General features: G+C 35.8%; 1 protein-coding gene across 1 annotated transcript; it reads left to right on the forward strand.

Annotated features, from left to right (window-relative positions):
* The first annotated feature begins 3,380 nt into the window (after positions 1-3,380).
* LOC104112396 (GDSL esterase/lipase 7-like) lies at positions 3,381-6,471 on the forward strand. The gene is made up of 3 exons (XM_009622291.4): positions 3,381-3,778; positions 4,481-5,107; positions 5,974-6,471. Exons 1-3 carry the CDS (start codon positions 3,514-3,516, stop codon positions 6,204-6,206), a joined length of 1,125 nt encoding a protein of 374 aa, XP_009620586.1. The 5' UTR covers positions 3,381-3,513; the 3' UTR covers positions 6,207-6,471.
* The last annotated feature ends 9,455 nt before the right edge of the window (positions 6,472-15,926 follow it).

Consider the following 15,926-nt stretch of genomic DNA (forward strand, 5'->3'; position numbering starts at 1 on the left):
AGTATGTAGTAATTATTTTGTGTTAGTTTGTTTATATGTTGATGACATGTTAATTGTAAGCAATGATATGAATGGAATTATAGAAACGAAGAGGTTTCTATCTTCCTCATTCGAGATGAAGAATTCGGGACAAGTTGATACCATATTGGGTATCAAGATTAAAAGAAATAGTGGAGGATACGTATTGAGTCAATCTCATTACATTGAGAAAGCGCTAAATAAATTTAGTCACTTAAACATAAAAGAGGTTAATACCCCATTTGATCCAAGCATCAATTTAATCAAGAATGAAGGAAGAGTTGTAGCTCAACTTAGTATGCAAGCGCTATTGGAAGTCTGATGTATGCTCCACAATGCACAAGACCAGACATAACATTTGCAATTAATAAATTAAGCAGATTTACTAGCAACCCGAGTATTGATCATTGGAAAGCCATTGAGAGAGTTCTTGGTTTCCTTAAGAAAACTAAAGATTTGTGTATTCAATACTCAAAATGTACTGCTATTTTAGAAGGATATACTGACGCAAGTTGGATATCGAGTTTAGGAGACAACAAATCTATAACCGGTTGGGTGTTTACCTTGGGAGGAGGTGCAATTTCTTGGAAATCCAAGAAACAAACTTGTATAACACTTTCAACCATAGAGTCAGAATTTGTTGCATTAGCAGAAGTAGGAACAGAAGCTGAGTAGGGGTGGGCGTTCGGTCGGTTCGGTTCGATTTTAAGAAATTCGGTTCGGTTATTTGGTTTTCGGTTTTATAAAAGTAGTAATCGAAACCGAACTGAAATAAGTTCGGTTCAGTTCGGTTTTCTAATTTCGGTTCGGTTTATTTCGGTTCGGTTTTCAGTTTGAACATTATCATATTGGGCTCTCTATGTAATAATTGGACTGACGAATTTGTTGGTTTTGTTTCAAAATTTAAATAAATTAGACTGAAACCAACCGAAAATTTGTTGGTTTGCTAATAGTTCGGTTTTTCGGTTAACCGAACTAAATAAATTAATAACCGAAAACCGAACCGAAAAACTGAAATTTTAAAATTTTAAACCGAAACCGACTGAAAAAACCGAATAACCGAAACCGAAATATAAAAAAAAAATCGGTTCGATCAGTTTTTTCGGTTCGGACCGAAATATGCCCACCCCTAAAGCTGAGTGGTTGAGGGATTTTCTTTTAGAAATTTCATTGATTTCAAAAGTATGAGCTCAATTTCAATTCATTGTGATAGTCAAGCCACTCTAGCTCAAACATATAGAAATGCATATAATGGAAAGTCAAGACACATAAGTCTTCGACATGATTATGTGAGAAAATTAATTAAAGATAGAATTATCTCTCTCACATTTGTAAAATCAAAAAGTAATTGGGCTGATCCATTTACTCAACCTCTTACAAGGGAGTCGGTGAAAACGACTTCGAGTTTGATCGGGTTAAAACTCCTTAATTAAGTCGACCAATAATGCAACCCTACCTAACACTATGAAATGAGTAGTTTTGTATTCAAAGGGTAATAACAAATTATTGATAAGTGGACGTTTCGGTACTTAAGTAAGAGATATACTAGTATTGGTTGTCACAGCTAAGAGGGATGAGTTATAATACTCTTTAAGTGCTAAGCGTGTATGAGTCGAAAGCATGAACGAAATGTTTGTGTATAGTGTCATCGATGTTATCACAAGGAATAACATGTTCAAAGTTATTATGTTACATGGGATTTCGATTTCATCTTGTGATATTATACTAAGGTGATGTTCAAATCGAAAGATACATTACTCTATGCATAGACATAACTTGATTTGAGTCATTATTTATATTTAAACAAGTGGGGGATTGTTAGAAAATTATTGTTTAAATATAATTAATATTTTAAAAGTTCAAAAGTTTAAATGAAAGGGTGTGTCTTTACTTGAATGGATATGTCTGTTACTTTTGTAACTGTTTTGTCTATATAAACAAACTGGTTTTCTCTTTTTAAAAAAAAAATTGAATTCTAAACCTTCTGCAATATACTTTTTCTTCTCTGACTTCCTATTCTAAAGATCAAGTTCCATAGTTCTTGCTTTTCAATAGAATTTCTCCACTGTTTGCTTAGTGTAGAAATTCATAGGCTTGTCATATTCACTAAAGCTATTTGCCAAAAATCTCATAGCAATCTTGCAGAGGCGAGGGTGCAAATATCGCTTTTAAGAAAGCGTTACGTATGTGTTTCAAGCCTTCTAATATGTGGTCGTTATTCATATTTTACAACAGAGTTGCTGGCTTTCTTTGATGGAGAAAGTTCATGTAAAAGAATAACAAGAAGTTCATATCCACCTAAAACTGTAATGGGACTACGGTGTTTAGTAACATTCCAAAAAGGGAAGAAACGTGATGTGCTTATAAAGGAAAAGGGAAAGAAAATACAAAGTGTATGGCCTTTGTTATGGGGGATAAAACAGGTGGTTCACATAAATTTTGCTTCAAGAGCTTTCGTTAACAACAACAAAAAATCTAATGTAATCTCACAAGCGAGATAAAAAATCTTTGTTAAAACCTTTTTAAAAGAACAAATGCTTTGTTTCATATGTGAATGCTCCAATCAATTTTTAAAAAGTAATACTTGGAAATTATATACATGATAATGAAAACATTACCACAAACAAAAAAATTCACAATCTTAAAACCAAAACACTTGTTGAAAGTAGATTCAATATTTTAAAACCACTTTTAATGTTTATAGGTACAAAGCGACAATAAAAGAGGAAAACAATAATAACAATAAAATTACTCAATCAATATATTACAAATACTAATCTAGCGTTTAGATATAAATTTGGTTGAAACTTGAAAAATGAGTTTGTGAAGTTATGTTGAAAAAAAAAATTTAGAAGTTGAAGTTGTGTTTGGACATGTATTTTATTTGAAAAAAAGTTGAAATTATGTGAGTTGGAAGGAAAATTTTCACCCAAAAATGTCCTAAACCAATTTTTGAAAACTTAAAATTATTTTCAATTATTTTTTCAAAACTAATCATATTCCATGAACAAATATTATGTTAATTTTTTTAAAAAAAACAACAAGCAGCCAAACGGATCCTAAAAGATGACCATCAATTAGAGTGACTCAATTGCTACCGGGCCCCTCTTCCCTTCTCATTCCTTCCTAAATAGTTAATCTTATCCTCTTGTAATAGAAAAAAGAATTAATTCAAATAGTCCATCACTTAATCACTTAAATTAAAAATAATAAATTAATATATAATATATATATATATATAATTTATGTATCATAAGTATATAACTGTATATAATCAGTATATAATTTATGCATGACGGTTACAAAAGAGTAAACAGTGAAGTTTGATGGCTATTTGTGTTAAACTCTTCTTTCTTTTTTTTAAATGCGAGGGGCAAACGATAGTTTTCATGTAACTTTTCCAAGAAAACACTGCTCCTAAACTCTTAATAAGCTGTATTTCAGGAAGAAACCGGGAAAAAGAAACGAACCCAGAAATCCAAAATTATTTTCACAATGCGGTTCTTGAAAGGAAGAAGATGGGTTCTTGGATCAATTTTGTATGTGGGTTTGGTGGTAATGATGGATTTGTGCATGGGAAATGAGGAAATGATGTTATCAAATAATAGTTCTTGGTGGCCAACAGTGACGGGCATGTACATAATGGGGGATTCTTCAGTCGATTGTGGAGATAACACTCCTTTCTACCCCATTCTTCACCAAAATCTCTCTTTACACCCTTGTAATGGCTCTGATCGAACTCTCCTTCCTCAGCTTCTTGGTACTCTTTCTCTCTCCCCCTGGTTGCCTTTCATTTTTCTATTTGGTGTATGTTATTTTCTGCGATTCTTTCTTCTATTGGGCGTTATGCTGGCGAGAAGGTTCAAGAAACGCTTGAAGTTCCAGTTTTGTTTCGTTTCTAGCTCTTCACTGTGTTTCTGTTTTTCCCCTTTTTATGGGTTTGTTGGGGGGGGGGGGGGTTAGCTTAGCTAATTCTTCCTGAAATGGGTAGGTCTAAATTTGGTGTTCTTGTTCTTCTTTTGGAAACTGCATAAAAAGCTGGAAAGTCTTTCTTCTATTTTAAGTTCCCTTGATATGAGGCTTAGTTTGAAATTGAGAAGAATATTAATTTTCAAGAAATTGGTTGGGGTGCTGACTTCTTTATACATTTTCCTATGGGCTTCTCTATGATAATGTTGGAACTTTGTTAATATCCTAATGATTGGAAAGCCCCAGTACAAATTAGGGCCATGATCAATTTCATCGACTCTGTTTCTCAGACACATACTTTATTGTAGCTCTGTTATATAAGGTCACACAGAAATGCCGAAGTTTGGAGGTTTACACTTTTTGTAATGCCTTTGCTTGCGCATCTTGTTTTTTTTTTATATCTGAAGTGTTTGATATATTGAGTTGTCTTTAGTATTATAATTTCTCCGGCTTAAATGCTCGAGTTTGATGTAAATGGCCTTTGTTGTTACAGCTAAGAAGATGGGATTGCAATATGTTAAACCATTTTACAGCCAGAATGGATCAATTGAGGAGCTTCTAAATGGAGTGAATTTTGGTGCTGCACAAGCTACTATCATGTACCCTAGAAGTCGAAGCTATCAGTCACTCAACCAACAACTACGCCAAACATTCGAGACCATCCAGTTACTGCAGCTTCAGCTTGGCCAAGAAACTGCCAAAACTCTAATTGAATCCTCCCTTTTCTACCTGTCCTTTGGAAAAGATGATCTGATCAACTACTTAGTTGATGATGAATCTGCAACAAGTCCTGGATACGATGGCCTAAATTTCACACGTATTTTGGTTGACCAGATGATAAATGTCATAGAAAATCTTTATGATGCAAATGCGAGGAAGATTGTTTGCATGGGCATACTGCCTTTGGGATGCTCACCGAGCGTAATGAGCATAAGGCACAATTCAACAATTGGCGATAAGCTGGGCTGTGAGAACGATGTCAACTTGCTAGTTTTGGAATTCAATACAAGGCTAGAGCAGAAGATTCTTGACCTTAACCTCAAAATGCGAGGTGCCCAATTCATATTCTGTGATATCTATCGTGCAATGATGGAATTCATTTTTCATCCTCAAGCCTATGGTATGATTACTGCATCATAAACTTGTCAAAATTAAGAGCTTTTCTAATAATTTGCTTAACCATTGGAATAGTACAAGATCCACTGCTTTCTGGATAAATGTTTTGCTGGTTGCTAGATCTCTGATTTTGAATTTCATTGAGAGAACTGATTGTTGACAATTTTCATTTACTTGATCAGCTGGATCGTACCAATCTAAAGCACCTTGTATTATCTTTGAAAATGCCTGAAAGTTGATTATTGTAACTGGACTGAATGTTGTTTCTGTAACAAACATCATATTTGAAGTGTTACACTATTCTCTCATTACATATTGGACGATATCTTTAGATAGTTGATTTATTTGCTTTCTGCCGTGTGACCGAGAGGTCACGGGTTCGAGCCGTAGAAACAATCTCTTGCAAAAATGCAGGGTAAAACTGCGTACAATAGACCCTTGCGGTCTGACCCTTTCCCGGACCCGTGCGTAGCGGGAGCTTAGTGCACCGGGCTGCCCTTTTTAGTCAAAAGAAGCAAATTTGTTTTAAGGATTTCATATTAGGTTATTCCACATACGATTTGGAATTTCATCGCGCTTCAATATTCCACATATGATTTGGTTATTCCACTATGCCTGGTGAACTTCATTACAATTTCACATCTCTATCTGTGTGCTCCTGTTGTCCGTTCCTTTGTTATTATCTCTCTGACATCCTTGATTCTGATCCTAAATGCATAAAGAAAGAACACCTACAGTTCTGATATTTCTTGTCCAAAATTTGGTTTCTTTCCATATATTTTCTGGTTATTAATAAATCTGCGCAAATTTCTTGCTGTTCTGATTTGGCATTATCGACGACTATCTGACTGTGCTGTGAAAATGTTACAGGGTTTGAGGATGCAAAGAATGCTTGCTGTGGGCTAGGCAAATATGGTGGGATGAAAGGGTGCTTGTCACCGGATATGGCGTGCCACCGAGCTTCAAATCATGTATGGTGGGATTTATATAACCCTACTGAAGCTGTGAATATCTTGCTAGCTAATTCTGCATGGTCCGGCGATCCATTGTCTTCCATCTGTCGTCCAATCACTTTTAAGGCATTGGGATCTTCTTCATACTAGAAAATCATAAGTCAATGCCTAGTTAGCTCTGCTTACTTGCTAAATTTCTATGTTTCTCTTTCTTGAGAGTTTCTGTGTGTATTGTATATTACTTGTACTCAGAAATATCTTTGTTCAAGACTTTGAGAGAGGAGAGAGTTAGGAGAACCACACTTTTGATTAGGTTTACAGTAGATGACATGAGTTGTGCATTACTTTGTACTCAGCAAAATGTGGGATGATGAGAAGCAAGAAAATGTACATAATAAAAATTGCGTTTGATCTACTAGTCTTTGTGGCCTATTTAGTCGGGATATAGAGGTGTTTGGATAAGCTGGTTTGACCAGGTTATACATACCTTTTGACTTATAATACACGCATTTGGTAAACATTATAAGTGCTTATAAGCTAAAATAAGCCAAAAGCTATAACATTGGTAAGGTTATAAGCACTTTGGTTTAATCAAAACTTTTACTATTTTATCCCTAGTATTTTTGTAATCCTTGAAATACCCTTTCCAATAAACAAACTCCTAACTCCTCTCAGTTTTGTTTTTGATGTTCATCCTTCATATTTTTTGCTCGCAAAACTTTAATTTTTTTCCAAGTAAAATTCATATTCAAACGCAGCTTCAAGATGTTTTTTTTTTCAATAGGAGACATCGTGCCAAATCTGCTAAAATTTTAGAATCCATAACGTACTTGGAATAGCTTTTTTTTTTTTGGTGCAAAGGATAACTAGATTTATTATTAAAGCAAAGTAGTACAAGCAGTTTGAGGGAGCATATGCATCGTTCTAAGGGGGCGACCTCGTGATGTGTCGGAACAAAAAGGGGTGTTCAGGGAGAAACTATTACTACTAGGGCCTATATTAGGAGTAGTACATAAAGGATGTTCAAAGGGTGTTTGCAAACGGTTTGAAGGTGGAAGAGCTGGTAGAGCCAGTCTTCTAACAAAAAGCTTGCTTGTGCGATCATCTTCCAGTGTTGCTCGAACAAAAGATGGTGGTTGTATATATACAGTGACTACCAGACTTTGCAAGTAAGTCAGCGACTTGGTTTTGCTCCCTGTAGGTGTGAAGTAGAGCTGGATCATCCAAGTGTGCGAGTAGGAACCTGCAATCATTTATAATGATATTATATAGCGGATGCGATGTTTGTAGAATATTAATGATTGTTTGGGCATCTAAGTTCACTTCTAATGGCTTATAACCATGTGTAAAAGCTAACTGCAGGCCATAATAAAGTGCAAATAGTTCTGATTCCACACTCCCATGAGAGATATGGTGACCAGCAAATCCCAGAATCCAGGAACCAGAGGAGTCACGGATTACATTGCCAATTCCGACTTGTGTGTTGGTTAATGAGCGGAAACATCATTGTTTAATTTAAAAGGGGTGGAGCTAGGGGGATGCCATTTGATGTAAAGAGGGATATGGCCGTGAGAGGACGGTGGTGGAGCAGAAATGTAGTAGTATTCTGCGGCCATATTTAAAATATGTGATGAGGAGAGGGGCGTAGTGTGGGTGCGGAATACTTTTTCATTTCGGGATAACCAAATATGCCATAAGCAAAAAGGTATCAGGATGGGATTGGGGATATTAAGTGGGTTGGGAATGTCGTTGTGCAATATAAATTGTTTCAACCATTAGATTGGGGGGTCTGCGTGACTGTGTAGTGTAGTGAGTTCCTGAGTCATGTGAAGGTCGGACCAAAGTTGTAAAGCTATTGGGCAGTCAATGAGGAGGTGTGGGATAGTTTCAGAGCCAGTCTAACATTGGGCACAAATGTCAGTAGTAAAAAGGCCTATGTAGTGATAATGAGCCGCAGTGGGTAATCGATTGTGAGCACATAGCCATAAGAAATGCTTTATTTTAGGAGGTATTTGGAGTTTCCAAGTCATGTGAACGAGGGAGTAGGGGGTTTAAGGATTAGCTGATGATATAGTGATTTAGTGGTGAAAGTGTCATGCCTCGTGAGAGCCCAAGCAAAGGTGTCAGGGGATGAGGTGTATGAAGGAATATGGATATGATGTATACGTTGGAGTATGGATATGGGTAGTTCAAAAGGTAGGGAGGTGAAATTCTATTGACCCCGGGAAAGATAGGTAGAGACGGTGTTAATAAGTGTGTGGCGTGGTAGAAATCCGACTAAAGAGTTACAAAGAGTAGTATTGCACCCGAGCCAAGGATCTGTCGAAAAATTGATAAGAGAGCCATTGCTAAAGATTCATTGGATGTCTTGTTGGCAGAGTTGACATCCGGCAAGTAAGTTTGACAAAATGAAAGATACTTCTATGTTTAGGTGTCTGCGGTGGTAGAAGTATTTATGTAGTAAGGTGGCAGCCCATAAGGAAGATGGTTGTTGAAGTAGTCTCCAAGCTTAACTTGCGAGTAAAGTTTGGTTCTTGAGATGAAGAGGCTGAATGCCTAGGCCACCAAGCTGCTTAGGACTGGTAATTGTGCTCCATTTGATAAGATGTAGTTTTTTCCGTTGTGGAGTTGTGCCCCAGAGAAAATTTTGTTGGTATCGCTCAAGATGGTTTATGATGTATTGAGGGAGTTTAATATATTGCATGACATGATTGGGTAGATTGTAAAGAGTGGTGATATTCGGCTTAAAGTATGCATATTTTTATGTATATAGCCTCGCATTATGCTCATGTCTCGTATATTTCGAATGTATAATATAATGATTTGTGCTAATTTGTGGTATTTCTATGTGTAGAAATCATTCGAATACAATTTGGGACGAAAGTGCGCAAATTGGAGCGAAAATGGAAAGAAAAGGCGAAATGACCCAGTTGAGCACCACAGGCAGCGTGGGGCGCTACATGTGGCACACAAAACAGTATGTGAAGAAGTTGAGCGCCAGGGCCAGCGCCCCACGCTGCCCTAGACGCTCAAAATGTGAACATGTCCTATTTCGATCGGGACTAGGTTATTTCGACCCCAAGACGCCCCCAACTCATATAAAAGCCAACCTAAACCTATTTTGGAGAGGGAGAACGTTTTTGAGAGGAACTTCTGACCAAAGGAGAACATTTTTGGAGAGGAACTTCTGACCAAGGGAGAACGTTTTTGGAGAGGAAAACATAAGCTCAGAGCTGCCTTGGAGGCCGGAATTCATCAGATTCCATCTTTCTTCCGCCAAACTTAGTAATTTTTATCTTTCTTTATATGATTTGTTGTTTTATTGTCATGTCTATATAGAGCTAAACTTCACGTTCTAGGGTTGTGGTTCTTTCATGAATATTGTTATTCGGATATTGATATTGCTTTCTTGATTTATCATATTGGTTTATTTATTCAATTTTACGCTTAATTATTTAATTGATTGATCACCAATTGAATACTATCTATGAATCTAGAATTGAACTCGAAAGTGAGAATTCTAGATTGCACATAGGATTGAGTAGAGTAAGTTCTTGAACATGGGCATCGGGGTATAGATTCGCGGCTAGGATAGACATATACCTAATTGCCTTGCTTGGTTGATGTACATGAATTATAAATGCTCTTGCTAGTTCTAACTCCAGAGACATATAGGCGTTAGGTTAGCTTGAATAGGCGAGTAAGAACTTGACAGATTCTTATGAGTAATATTAACTTTGTCAACCAATAAGCTAGATAAATCAGTTAGTCAGTTCAATTGAAGAATACAATGGGAATGTTAGATAGCCCATAACCCTAGATCCCTTTCATCGCATTGATAACATAAAAATCTGCTCTTCTTTTGTTCAATATTCACTATTTGTTTTGCCTTTATTTTAATTAGTTTAGAGTCAAATATTTTTAGGTTTAATTCATGTTGAGATAATTAAGATAATCTAATTTAGTTAATAGTTAATCACAAGTCCTCGTGGGTTCGATATTCGACTTCTAGTCACTTTATTACTTGACGACCACGTATACTTGCGTGTGCATTTGGCCGCAGCAAATTTTTGGCGCCATTGCCGGGGACTTAGAAATTAGCTATTTTCTATATTAGACATTTTTTTTAATCTATTTAAGTTTTTTTGTTTTAGTTTAGTTAGTATTATTTATTTATTTTAACATGGCATCTTGGAATAAAAATTATTCGAATGTTGGTTATTCTTATTTTGATGATCCTTGTCCATATTGTGGAGGACCCACTGGTGAAAAATTATCAGAATGTTCCCAGGACCGAGTTGTGCGCACAATCCCAATCCTTCGAGTGGAATATTTATAATATATGTGGTAGTCAAGGTGGCCATTGGGATGGTTGTCCTAATTTTTTTCATCCTTCTCTGAGCCATTGTTATGATCTTTCTAATAGTGTTTGTGAGTTTGACAAGGGCAATGAAGTGCAGGATATGGAACATGATGCATATATTAGCGATATATTGAGGCAAGTAGCAGAGCAACAAGATGAACTCAAAAAAGATATGAAAAGAATGAGGGTAGCAATCACAAGAATGAAGGCCAATCTGGAATAATTGAATGAAGAGAGCAAGTTCCAGCAAGAGGAAAATTTTGAAAAAGAAGAGATTTTGAGCCAAACTTGGCTAGTGGAACAAGCTGAAAAATTGAAAGTATATGAGGCTCAATGTGAGAAAATTACAAATGAGATGAGATAATTTATAGAAGGAAGAGCGGAACTGGGACAAGAGATTGATAAATTTGGCACTGCTATTCACGACTTAGAGGCTCAATTGAATGCAAAGGTGGATGTGTCTAACGCCTAACAAAATAGCAATGAGTTGTGTGAAGCTGAAAAGGAGCTTATACGCCAAATTGAGAAGCTAAAAGTGCAGAGCCAATCATTCTAGCATATTTTTGTTGATGATACCCATGTTGAGAAAAGTACAGTAGAGCCATGTGAGGAAGCAAATAATGTTATATTTCAAGACTCTTGTGCATGTAAATATGAGGATGTAAATAGTAATACAATTTCAAAGGTGGGGCGTATTGGTCCTCATTCCATACATTTTTCAACATCGTGTTTAGATGATGACATGAAAATCGAGTCATTTGAGCCTTTGGAGGAGTCAATGGAAGAGGAACAAGCTTCTTACATTCTTGGATTTGTCGTGCCAGAGAAAAAATTACATTCCTCATATAAAGGCCGAGAAGTATAGAGTGAAATATTTTTTACTTGGCATGTTTATTTTTGTATCCCCACCAAAGGAGCATAGCCACAGACTGGATGCCGTGTTAGGGGTACAATTCATAAGTTCAAGGTGGAGGTAAAAAGTGGTTCAAGTTGTGCCGCGCCTTTAAATTAGGCGCTTGTTGTGAGGCAACCCATCTTTACTGCTTTCTTTTAGTTTTAATTTTTTTTTCTTTTTATATTATTTTTGTAGTGTTATTTTATTTTGTAGGATTATGAGCATAGGAAGAAAAGCCACTGAAAGTGTGAAAAAGCAAGCCAGATGATTGGAACTAGTGTGAGGTACCCGCACAAAGGACCTTCCTTGGGAGAAGTCTGAGTACCCCGTGAGCTGCTAGTGCTTCGGCCTTTGGCCTTTCAGGGAGTTTCTTGTCCACTCTCGTTATTTTTTATTTTATTTGTACATTGGGGACACTACACTCTTTTAAGTGTGGGTGGAAGAATTCCTTTAGATCATTAGAAGTATTATATTAGTATGTTAATTTCTTATTTTTTTTCAATTTCATATTTTTTGTTTTTTAGAGTAGTGTAGTATTTTAGGTGATTAATTAAAAAAATGAAAAAATTGAAAAACAAATTGAAATTTTCCTGACGATGGATCTCCTAGACTGTTTTCTTGAGGGATTAAAGTCTAAATAAAAAAAAATAGAAAAACACAAAAATAATACAAAAAATATGTCTTTTAGTTTTTCTTAGGTAGCAATAATCCCCTGTGGTTTTTCTTTGTGTCTCGGTTCTTTTTCATGGGATGTATTTTGAACCGGGTAGTAATTTTTTATTTTTAGAGTAGGTTAGAATGTAGGGAATAAATGAAAGAAAGATGAGATTCCTAGGCGCCCTTGACTTGTTTGATAGTAGCATATTTAGGCTTTGGCATGTATAGTATATTCCCTATATTTTGATATTGTCTATGATGCATGTATAGATTGGATAGCATGTTATTGACGCCTATGTCTCATTTACTTGACTTATGTTCACTTTATGCTTAATGGTTAATATCTCGTGGCTTTGTGAATACTTGCATTAGTTGAGAGTTGGAATAGGACCGTCCCTTAGTGAGTCATGTGACATGTGTGGTAAGGTTTTTGTGTAGTCTATGTAATGTACTTTTGTCTAGAACCTACCAGGTATGTGAGTTGAAGCGAAATTTTAGATGATGCTCAGTTTGAGAAATAATTTTAGGCTTTCTTTGATTTTTTTTGTGCTTATTGCTTATCACAAATAAAATTTATCCCTACTTACCTCTTTTGAGCCTATAGACTTTTATTTGGCACCCACATTACAAGCCTCTACCCTTATTATTCTTAATTGATATTGTTTTGACCTTTTTACCTCTTAAAGTACTTTAGTAGTAAAATGAACACTAAAAGAAGTAAGAAAGGACTAACTGTGGGGTGGCTTTTGAGTGGAACCAATGAAAGGAAGAAAAATGTACTTGTTTTTGTAAAATAAATGCGCCACTAGAGGAAATCAAAAGAGAAAAAAAAAAATCTAAGAAAACAAAATGTAGATGAATAAATATCTTGTTTTTGCTCGTGGAGTGTAAATGATGATAGTGCTTAAAGAAAAAGGGAATATTTTTTGGGGGTGATCTTGTTTGTGAAGTTGAACTTGGATTGGAGAATTTGCGCTTTAGGTTGATTATGTGATGTGTTAAAGCGCTTAGGAGAGTGAACTACTATTCCTAAATATATCCTACCCGTCATTTAGCCCACATTACAACCATGAAAAAGTCCTAATTGATTTTAGATCGAGCGAGCTTACATTAATAGAGATTCACATTATGGGCAAGCCTATGGTACCAATTGCATGCGTGTGACTTCTTTGTGAGAGTGATAGATTTCTTTTATATTAAAGTGAGTCCTTAAACTATATTTGATCATGAGATTCGGATATGTGGATTCAACTTACTCTCTTTGTTTTTGTTGTGAGGGCACGTGGTTTCACGAGGGATAAGTTACGTTATAATACTTCTCTATGATGTTGGGTGTTCAAGCCATGAGTACATTATGATATTGAGTCGATTTTTGAGGTTGGGATTGTTATGAGTATGTTGTCTTCGATGAGAATATTTCTTTTGAAGAATGACATGAGTCAAGGGAAGTATGTGTTGAATGCATATGCTTTAGCTTAATTTTTACGATCAATCGTGGTCATTGGTGTAGTGTGGCTCAATTGTGTAAAAATAAAGTGCTAAAAAAAATAATGCAAATTGTTGGCTTACTCGAGGACAAGCAACATTTAAGTGTGGGGTGTTAATATTCGGCTTAAAGTATGCATATTTTTATGTATATTGCCTCGCATTGTGCTCATGTCTCGTATATTTCGGATGTATAATATAATGATTTGTGCTAATTTATGATATTTCTATGTGTAGGAATCATTCGTATGATTTGGGACGAAAGTGCGCGAATTGGAGCAAAAATGGGAAGAAAAGGCGAAATGGCCCAGTTGAGCGCCACAGGCAGCGTGGGGCGCTACCTGTGGCGCACAAAACAGTGTGTGAAGAAGTTGAGCGCCAGGGCCAGCGCCCCACGCTGTCCTAGACGCTCTAAACGTGAACATGTCCTATTTCGACTGGGACTCGATTATTTCGACCCCAAGACGCCCCCAACTCATATAAAAGCCAACCTAAACCTATTTTGGATAGGGAGAACGTTTTTAAGAGGAACTTTTGCCCAAGGGAGAACGTTTTTGGAGAGGAAAACATAAGCACAGAGCCGTCGTAGAGGCCGGAATTCATCAGATTCCATCTTTCTTCCGCCAAACTTAGTAATTTTTAACTTTTTTGTATGATTTGTTGTTTTGTTGCCATGTCTGTGTGGAGCTAAACTTCACGTTCTATGGTTGTGGTACTTTCATGAATATTGTTATTCGGATATTGATTTTTCTTTCTTGATTTATCATATTAGTTTATTTATTAATCTTATACTTAATTATTTAATTGACTGATCACCAATTGAATACTATTTACGAATCTAGAATTGAACTCGAAAGTGGGAATTCTAGATTGCACATAGGATTGAGTAGAGAAAGTTCTTGAACCTGGGCATCGGGGAACGAATTCGCGGCTAGGATAGACATATACCTAATTGCCTTGCATGGTTGATGTAAAGGAATTATAAATGCGTTCTTGCTAGTTCTAACTCCATAGACATATAGCCGTTAGGTTAGCTTGAATAGGCGAGTAAGAACTCGGCTGATTCTTATGAGCAATATTAACTTTGTCAACCAATAAGCTAGATAAATCATTTAGTCAGTTCAATTGAAGAATACAATAGGAATGATAGATAGCCCATAACCTTAGATCGTTTTCATCACATTGATAACATAAAAATATGGTTTTCTTTTGTTCAACGTTCATTATTTGTTTTTCCTTTATTTTAATTAGTTTAGAGTCAAATACTTCTAGGTTTAATTCTTGTTTAGATAATTAGGATAATCTAATTTAGTAAATATTTAATCACAAGTCCTTGTGGGTTCGACATCCAACTTCTAGTCAATTTATTACTTGACGACCGTGTATAGTTGTGTGTGCGTTTGGCCGCAACAAGTGGAGTTAATGAGTGTGGTGCGTCCTGCCAGTGTGAGGAAATTCATTTTCCAACTAGCGAGCTTAGTTTTAAAATTATTAAGAAGGAATTGAAAATCACGTTTGGAGGATCTGGCAGTGAATAGGGGAAACCCTAGGTATTTGTCAAAGGAGCATCCTTTTGACTTTGCATTCCCTTTAAGAAAAAATAAATGAACTATATATTTTATAATTTTACCCTTAATAATGATAGCATTTCAAAAAATCTTGGGAAATGACTTAGGGAATGAGTAGTTAATGATAAGGGTAAAATAAAAAAAAATATTTTTCTCTTGATTTAGTATAGTGAACAAGTAAAAGTAAAAATATATTTTTAGTATAATAGACAAGTAAAAGTGAACAGAGGGAGTATATATCAAGTGGCATAATTCCCCCATTTTCCCTCCCCCATAGCATTAAATGCTTTCTTTATCACATCTGACGTCAAACTCCCTTTCTCTTTCGTAAATTCTATACCAAATTCAAAGCAAATACTTATAAATATAAATTGAAAACAAATACGTAGCGACCTTTGAGCTTTTTGAGCAGATTTTACCGAAACAAAAAGGGACCTACAAAAGTATATGACACAAAAAAATGGAAAATCAGCCTAAAAAAGAAGAATACAAGAAATTCACGTATTATACAAATAAGAAAAGAGGTGCCTACTGATAGAACGGGAGGCTTCAAGGCCACAATGGTAGATACGAGCATAGATAGGAGAAGGTGAAGACTTGACTTTTGTCTTCAAGAGAGGAATTAGCTTGAACAACGGCGATGGAAAAGGCATCCACACAATTTGTGAGCAATTGAAACAATACAAATAAGTTGTTAATCTATCAAGATTTGTGAGTAATTCAACGTTAACAAGTTAGGTGAAATGAAGGCGGTTGAAGAGTAGTTAGTTAGAGTGCAAGTTGTGGCTATGGGACCTACTTAAGATTAAGTCATTATAATCTATGTAGGCAGTTAGTCATTTAGAATAGTTAGATCTTGTTAGAATACAGTGTATAAATATCATCTCTTGTACATATCTCTA

Source organism: Nicotiana tomentosiformis, chromosome 11 (genome assembly GCF_000390325.3).
Source record: "Nicotiana tomentosiformis chromosome 11, ASM39032v3, whole genome shotgun sequence".
Taxonomy (NCBI): domain Eukaryota; kingdom Viridiplantae; phylum Streptophyta; class Magnoliopsida; order Solanales; family Solanaceae; genus Nicotiana; species Nicotiana tomentosiformis.